General features: G+C 45.2%; 1 protein-coding gene across 1 annotated transcript in view; it reads right to left on the bottom strand.

Annotated features, from left to right (window-relative positions):
* Window positions 1-8893, bottom strand: part of PPIL2 (peptidylprolyl isomerase like 2) — a 32581-nt gene that overhangs the window by 20861 nt on the left and 2827 nt on the right. The window contains exon 6 of the mRNA XM_015822565.1: window positions 2620-2671. Coding sequence (XP_015678051.1) covers window positions 2620-2671 — 52 coding nt within the window. The remainder of the gene's footprint in view (window positions 1-2619; window positions 2672-8893) is intronic.

Genomic DNA, 8893 nt, shown 5'->3' with positions numbered 1-8893 from the left:
GAGGCATAGTAGTTAGTCCTAGCCTCCCTCAGCGCCACTAGGTAAGATCTAAGATGTATCTTTACCTGTGTTCGAGCGGATTCGGTTCGGCTGGTCCTCCAACTGCTCTCTAGGCGTCTTTTCCGACGTTTCATCTCTCTCAGCCCCTCGGTAAACCAAGGGGATGGTCGAGATCCACGTCGGGTCAGAGGCCGCAAAGCTAAGAGATACTTTAATTTGGATTTCTGCATCGACTAGCGAGTTGATCTTTACAGCTAAATGGCCCTTTCCAATTCTACAATTGTAACTGCTCTGAGATCCTTGAAACCATGTTGGGCCATAAATATTTCAACCGAATAAATTAGAATTCCACAAGAGCGGAATCTAAAACACGCCTCTGCGTAGGCATCGGGTCTTTGGTAAGAACAAAAGCTCCATAAAATCCACAGTGAGTTCCTTGGAGAGAGGCTGAGATAAAATTTCAGCTGACAAGAATCCCTGGGAGAAATGATTTAAGGAGCCTGCCATTCAGGGCCAGCCTTTCAAAGGCTCAGCTCTGGACAAACGTTTGTAGGAACTGAGGCTTTTTCCAAGCGGTTCGGGCAAATTCAAGGCTGAGCAATCGTTGGCATTCCACTTGAGTGGGTCCGCCTAAATCTGATTGTGCGGCAAAGACTTCGCTCTGGATGAAGCTGGACGGTGTATTTTCCAGAGGGTGAAAAAAAATTAATATTAAACACTTCTATGGTAAACAGAGCAGTAAAAAGGAATAGGTTCTGGAGAAAGAAAGAAAGAAAGAAAGAAAGAAAGAAAGAAAGAAAGAAAGAAAGAAAGAAAGAAAGAAAGAAAGAAAGAAAGAAAGAAAGAAAGAAAGAAAGAAAGAAAGAAAGAAAGAAAGAAAGAAAGAAAGAAAGAAAGAAAGAAAGAGAAAGAAAGAGAAAGAAAGAAAGAAAGAAAGAAAGAAAAAAGAAAGAAAGAAGATGGACAGAATGAAAGGGAGAGAGGCAGGAAGAGAGGAAGGAAGGGACAGAAAATGAAAGGGAGAGAGGGAGGAAGGGAAAAGACAGAGAAAAGGAAAAGACAGGAAGGAAGGAAGAAAGAAAGAAAGAAAGAAGAAAAAGAAAGAAAGGAAGGGAGGGAGAAGAAAGAGAAAAGGAAGAAAGAAAAAAGAAAGGGAAAGAAAAAAGGGGAAAAGAAAGGAAGGAAGAAAGAAAAGACGGACAGAGAATGAAAGGGAGAGAGGCAGGAAGAGAGGAAGGAAGGAAGGAAGGAAGGAAGGAAGGAAGGAAGGAAGGGACAGAAAATGAAAGGGAGAGAGGGAGGAAGGGAAAAGACAGAAAAAAGAAGGAAAAGACAAGAAGAAAGGAAGGAAGGAAGGAAGGAAGGAAGGAAAGAAAAAGAAAGAAAGGAAGGGAGAAAGAAAGAGAAAAGGGATAAAGAAAAAAGAAAGGGAAAGAAAAAAGGGGGAAAGAAAGGAAGAAAGAAAGAAAGGAAAAGGAAAAAGAAAGAAAAAAGAAAGGGAAGAGAGAAAGGGAAGATGGAGAGAGAGGAGGAGGAAGGGAAGGAGAGAAAGGAAAGGAAGCAAAAAGAAGAAAAGAAAGAAAGACACACACAATTAGTTTGTGAACCCTTGTCGTCTTTGTATGGAATAGCTGACGCGTTTTTAAAAAATGACGATCACTCCAAGAGGAACAGACAGATTTAATACCAGGTCATTTCATGCTGGATAGTCCAACTGGCTGGGTTCTTGGCCAACAGGAGATGGATGTCAAACCAACTGCAGACTTAGCCGTTAATAACATAGGGCCTTGGTCATGGCAGCTGGAATCACAATTATTAAAGAAATCCAAATCCAGGTTTCTAGCCCTCATGTTTAAGAAAAGACTCAAAAGCATTCCATACGACACCCTCACTAATTTGGTCAAGGTTATGCCTTCTGGGCAGCATATAAAAGGGAGCAAAACAGCCGGGTCCCTGACAGAGAAGCATTGATGACAAGCTGTTTATAAAACAGGTTGTCGCACAAACGCTGATCTTCAGCGAACGGCTTAGACTTAAAATCTGGGGGGGAAAATAACCCAGAGCAACAATAAGAATTAGATAAATGGTGGGAGCCGAGATCTACTTTTCCAACTAACACTGAGTTATAAAGGAAGATAAGAAACAGAGCTTACAACATACCATCATTCATCGAGTGACTGTCTGAAGTTACAACAGCATTGAAAAAAGTGGCTTGATGATGGCTTTTCACACTTATGACCGCTGCAGCATCCCCAGGATCACAACTGACTCATACTTATAACTATTGCCGTGTCCTGGTGGATCACGTGATCCCCTTTTGCAACCTTCTGACAAGGAAAGTCAAGGGGGGGGGGGAAACCAGATTTCCTTAAGTTAAGTTAGGTCACTAACTTAGCCACGGTAGCGATTCACTTAACAACAATGGCAGGAAAGGTTGCGAAAGGGAGTGAAACCCACTTAACAACTGTCTCGCTGTGCGACAGAATTTTTTTAGGCTCCATCGCGGTCGTTAAAAGCCGCAGAATCCTTTGTTTCCCGGGTCCCCGAGGCCTCCTTGCGATCTGTACGATCCTCATATTCACTTTTTTTTGTGTGAAAAAAAAATGGGTGCCAACTCACCGTCTTGGTTTTTAGCAAAGTTCAACTTGATGAGCGATTTGGCCTCGAGCTTCTGCGGAGACAAAACACACACAACAATTAGTCACCCACTTTGCCGTGGACTTCAGTCGAAGCACCCCCCAAAAGGGGGAAAAAAAACCAAAATAAAAGTTGTGATATTCTAGAAGAGAGTGACTCAGACTCCAACACTGTGCTTTCACACAGGCTTGCAAAAGAGAACGCCGTGAACGCAATCGGACTGATTCCTGGTTGTGAGAATGTAGCCGAACCTCCCATGCTGGCTGGGCAATTCTGGGAACGGAAATCCATTCATCTTAAACTTGCTACGGTCGAGAAACACTGCATTAGAGATTACAACACCTTTGGAATCAAAGGTGAACACCTTTCTCCTCCTATTGTCCCCCACAACAACCTTGTGAAGTTGGGGAGAGTAACTGGCCCAAAGTCACGCAGCCGGCTTGCACGCCTAAGGCGGGACTAGAACTCACCGTCTCCTGGTGATTGGCCCAAAGTCACGCAGTTGGCTTTCATGCCTAAGGCGGGACTAGAACTCACCGTCTCCTGGTGATTGGCCCAAAGTCACGCAGCCGGCTTTCATGCCTAAGGCGGGACTAGAACTCACCGTCTCCTGGTGATTGGCCCAAAGTCACCCAGTTGGCTTTCACGCCTAAGGCGGGACTAGAACTCACTGTCTCCTGGTGATTGGCCCAAAGTCACCCAGTTGGCTTGCATGCCTGAGGCGGGACTAGAACTCACCGTCTCCTGGTGATTGGCCCAAAGTCACCCAGTTGGCTTGCATGCCGGAGGCAGGACTAGAACTCACTGTCTCCTGGTGACTGGCCCAAAGTCACCCAGTTGGCTTTCATGCCTGAGGCGGGACTAGAACTCACTGTCTCCTGGTGACTGGCCCAAAGTCATCCAGCCATCTTTCATACCTAAGACGGGACTAGAACTCACCATCTCCTGGTGATTGTGTGAATCTTCTATTTAAGAGGAAGGTTATACCTGCTATAAGACATAGCCAGTATTGCAGGCAGATTCTGCCCACTGCTAGCAGTTCGATCCTGACCGGCTCAAAGTGACTCAGCCTAACATCCTTCCGAGGTCGGTAAAATGAGGACCCAGATTGTTGGGGGCAAGAGGCTGACTCTGTAAAGCGCTTAGAGAGGGCTGTAAAGCGGCATATAATCTAAATGCCATTGCTATTAAAATTATGGAAGGTGTGCCCATTACATCTACACCTATTTTGAACAAACCACATTAGAGTATCTGTTGAAATTAAATATAAGCAGGGTATCCAAGCTAGCGAAATCCAAAACAGTCATAATCTGACACCAGAACTAGGCAAAGGCTGCTAATAAAATAAACTAGAGCAGTGTTTGTCAAATGTGGCGATTTGAAGTATTGGGGACTTCAAGTTCCAGCATGCATGCTGGCTGGGGGATTCTGGGAGTTGAAGTCCACAGGTCTTCCAAGTTGTCAGGCTTGAGAAAGGCTGAACTACGGACTGTGCTTGCTACAAAAACTCTCCCTAAGTAGGGAAAGAGACATGCTATTAAGGGATTAAAAGTCAACCCGAGTTCAAAACTTGTCAGGGAAACCAATTTGGATTCTGAATAAGCCGTGCAACCCTCTAGCAAACATTTGATAGCCAGTTCAGCTGATCAAAAGCGACAACTGCAACAACAGTGTCTGCAGGAAAGTCACAAAGCAAGTTAGGGTTGAAACGAAGCTGATTTCATTTGCCCCCCCTAAAAGAATCACAGTTATTCTCTCCTTCATTTCTTGCCAGTTTTAAACTGGCTGGCTCAAATCCAAATCCTAATTTTATTTTTTAAAATCCCAGGTAATTGTTGCCCAGGTCTCTTTGTCATTCTACGTTTACTAGGTAGTCCTTGACTTACAACCACAAATGGAGCTTTCAGTGCAACTGTCATAAATATGAACCAGTTGCCAAGGGTCTGAATTTTGATCATGTGACTACGGGGGGCTGCAACGGCTGTAAGTGTGAAAAACAGTCGCAAGTCACTTTTTTCTGTGCCTGTGTAACTTTAAATGGTCATTAAATAGACTGTTGTAAGTCAAGGACTACGTGGAAAAGATTACGAATAAATTCTCTTCGTTTCTTACAAACCTTCCACCTTGCTTCGGAACAAGCCCGGCTGCGTGTAAAACTTTGCTCTCATTTTTCAAATCAGGAATTCTTTATATATATATATGTTTCTTTGGTCACCATCTGGCTTAATAGCTATTCCAGCTTCCCGTCTCGAGCGGAGAAGGAAAACAACAGGGAGAACGCCAACGAGAAGCAAAAGGACCCACGGCAGGAAATCAACAGATTTTTTTCTCTCCCCCCCCCAAGCCCGGAGAATTAATGGAAGATAGCAAAACAAAAAACCAAAAAATGAAAATGATCAACAGTAATGATTCAGCTCGGAGCCTTTTCACAACAGCAGAGTCCATATGGGATTGCTGTTCCATGCGGTCCTCGGAGCCATCTGTGAAACAACCCCCTCCCAACCCTCCCCCCCCCAGGGTAAATTGTGGTGGCCAAGTCACATTGGACCCAACAGCTGCTGGGAGCATTCCAGGATGCTGCAAGCTCGGGGGCTGTGGCCAACGACGTGGCAAGGCCTGGGCATGGAAGGAGGGATGTTGCCGATGCAAGCCCCGTGTTTCCAGCAGAAATTCAGTTCCTGGCAGAACAGAAGAGGAATGGCAGGTAGAGAATGGCTCCAGAGGACCAGATTGCAGAGATTGGTCTGTAGAAGAGGGGGTAGGTCAAAAGAGATATCGTCCTGCCTACACAGGTAGTTTAGGTTTTTTTATCTTATTTTCCTCCGTTATTTTTTTTACAAATAACTTAAGGCACGAACACCCTTTCTCCTCCTGTTTTCAGCCACTCTGTGAAGTGGGTTGGGCTGAGAAAGAGTAACCGGCCCAAAGTCACCCAGCTGGCTTTCCTGGCTAAGGTAGGACTAGAACTCACCGTCTCCTGGTGATTGGCCCAAAAGAAAGAGAAAGGAAAAGGAAGGAAAGAAAGCAGACAGATGGACAGAAAAAAAAGAAATAAAAGAGGAGAAAGAGAGGAAAGAAAGAATGAGAAAAGGAAGAAAAGGAAAAGAGAAAGGAAAACGAAGGAAGGAAGAGAGGAAAGAAAAGTAAAGAAAGGAAGAATGAAAAAAGACAAACAAATAAACAAAGAGGAAAAGAAAGGAAAGAGGACAGATGGACAAAAAAAGGAAGAAAAGAGGAGAAAGAAAGAGAAAAGGAAGAAAAAGAAAGAGAAAGGAAGAATGAGAAAGGGAAGAACAAGAGAAAAGAAAGAAAGAAAGAAAGAGAAAGAAAGAAAGAAAGAGGAAGAAAGGAAAAGGAAGGAAAAAAAGCAGACAGATGGACAGAAAAAAGAAAGAAAAGAGAAAGAAAGAAATGAGAGAAGAAAAAGAAATAAAAGAACGAGGAAAGGGAAGAAAGGAAGAATGACAAAAGGAAGAACAAGAAAGAAAGAAAGAAAGAAAGAAAGAGAAAAAAAGAGGGAGAAAAGAAAAGGAAGGAAAGAAAGCAGACAGATGGACAGAAAAAAGAAAGAAAAGAGGAGAAAGAAAGAAATGAGAGAAGAAAAAGAAATAAAAGAGGAGAAAGGGAAGAAAGGAAGAATGAGAAAAGGAAGAACGAGAGAGAAAGAAAAAGAAAGAAAGAAAGAGGAAGAAAGGAAAAGGAAGGAAAGAGACAGATGGACAGAAAAAAGAAAGAAAGAAAAGAGAAAGAAAGAAATGAGAGAAGAAAAAGAAATAAAACAACGAGGAGAAAGGGAAGAATGAGAAAAGGAAGAACGAGAGAGAATGAGAAAAAAAGAAAGAAAGAAGGAAAGAAAGAGAAAGAAAGAAAGAAAAAGAAAGAAAGAAAAAGAAAGAAAGAAAGAAAAAAGAAAGAGAAAGACACCCCCCCCACACACACACTTTTTAGGGCAGCTCTCTTCCGGCTTTTCTTCCAGGCTCCGGGTCCTCCCTGCCAGCTGAGCTACTTTTGGCGAAGTGACCTAGTTTGCCGCAATCCCAAACAAGTCAGCCTTGCAGGGTTTCTCCTTCCTGCTTGCCAGCTGACATCATTTTTCTCTTCCCGGGACCGAGGAGGGCTCCTCCTTCCCCGCCTAACACGAGCGGCCGGCCGCCGACTGTGTGGGTCACTAGGGCACTGGGGCAAATTCAAGAGGAAAGAAGACGAGAGAGGGAGATTAATGGCGCTCTTCCACGGCAGGCAGGCAAGAGGAGCAGGACGGGGGGGGGGGAAATCTAAGGCCCACGTTCTGCCGCTGCTTGCTTGCCAAGGTGCCCCCCCCCCGTCTCTTTGCTCCTACATCAGCTTGCACCACCAGGCTTTCTTAAGATATCTGTTAGAGCAGGGGGGTCTTCAAACTTGGCCCTTTGATGACTTGTGGACTTCAACTCCCAGAATTCCTCAGCCAGGCACGCCACTGTTTGAAGACCCCTGTGTTAGAGTTTAAAGGGGTCCTGATGTTAGGCATGGAGGAGGAGAAGCCATCCCCCTCCTCGACTGTTACGACAATCAAGCAGAGAAGTTAAAATATTGTTTAGGGAGACCCTGCTGCGCTCCTATCTTCCCCAAACTGGCACTTTCCCAGAATTTATAGCTGTCAAGATTGCTGGCTGCGCTGGCCTCAGTGTGACACCTCTGGGAGAGCCAGTGTGCTAAAATTAACCGGCTGAGCGCTTGGAAAGCGCGAGAAAATCCTCGGAAGGATCCTGGGATCTGCCTGGGAAGACAGGAAAGCCACCAGAGAGTCACACGAGAGCATAAACCAGCAGAAGGAGCGGTTAGATCTACTCCTAAATGGTTCAATCAGGCTGTTTTGCAACTCATGTTTGGATACGCTGCAAATCCAGAGATCTGGCTAAACGTCTCAGGCCCAATGATCCGACTGCCCTCTTGTGTTGAAAGGAAAAACAACAACAACAACAACAACACTTGTGTTTTACAAGCACAGATCCAGGGTTTCACACCTTTTCGTGTGGCTAACATTGTCAGGTCTGCCCGGTTCGGCTTGGCGCCTCGCGGGCATCCTGCCATCAAAGGCTAGAAGAAGGGGGGGGGGAGAGGGAGGATAGATGGGCAATAGCCCTTAGACTTATATACCACTTCCTAGTGCTTTACAGCCCTCTCTAAGCGGTTTACACAGTCAGCAAATTGCCCCCAACAATCTGGGTCCTCGTTTTACCCACCTGGAAAAGATGGCAGGCCGAGTCGACCGTGGGCTGGTGAGAATCGAACCGCCAAACTGCAGGCAGCCGGCAGTCAGCAGAAGTAGCCCGCAGTACTGCATTCTAACCAGTGCGCCACCACGCCTCAAAAAAGTTGTGTGTGCACGTGATGGGAAATAGGGAGGGGGGGGAATGACAGGTGATAAAGACCAGAGCTGCCGGATCCAGTTGGTACCAGCATCCAAGGACAGGCATCCTGAGAAAGAATGGGGGTCACCCCAAAACATCTCAGCCTTCTCAAAACGCTTTGGCGGGTTCCGATTGGCTGAAGACGGACTGGTCACAGGGGAAGGGAGGGCTGTGATGTGGGGGGGGAAACCTTTCTGTATCTTTGGAGTGCGGGAAACCCAGAGCTCGCCTGACTTTACTACAGGTGACCTCTTTTAGTAAAAGAATCTTTCGCTTCAACCCAGTGGAGTCGAGGGTCTCTCTTTCCTAAGGGACGAGATTGGGGCAGGTCTGACAAATAGGATTTCACCATTGAAACACAGAACGCTACCCTGAAGACCTTGCAGATCCCACAGAGGTTATTAAGGTTATCAGCAATTTTCCTGAAAATTATCCAAGATCATGGCAGTGAACTAGCTTAGTTGTCTAGTTTAACGAAGAGAAGGACGAGGGGGGACATGATAGCAGTGTTCCAATATCTCAGGGGCTGCCCCAGAGAAGAGGGAGTCAAGCTGTTCTCCAAAGCGCCTGAAGGCAGGACAAGAAGCAACACTAATCAAGGAGAGAAGCAACCTGGAACTAAGGAGAAACTTCCTGACAGTGAGAACAATTAACCAGTGGAACAACTTGCCTCCAGAAGCGGTGAATGCTCCAACACTGGAAGTTTTTAAGAAGAGACTGGACAGCCATTTGTCTGAAATGGTATAGGGTTTCCTGCCTGAGCAGGGGATTGGACTAGATGACCTCCAAGGTCCCTTCCAACTTTATTATTATTATTATTATTATTATTATTATTATTATTATTATTATTATTATTATTATTATTA

Source organism: Protobothrops mucrosquamatus, unplaced genomic scaffold (assembly GCF_001527695.2).
Source record: "Protobothrops mucrosquamatus isolate PMUCROS unplaced genomic scaffold, P.Mucros_1.0 scaffold1607, whole genome shotgun sequence".
Taxonomy (NCBI): Eukaryota; Metazoa; Chordata; class Lepidosauria; order Squamata; family Viperidae; genus Protobothrops; species Protobothrops mucrosquamatus.
The sequence above is the reverse complement of the archived record's forward strand: the minus strand, read 5'-3'. Positions and strand labels throughout refer to the sequence as shown.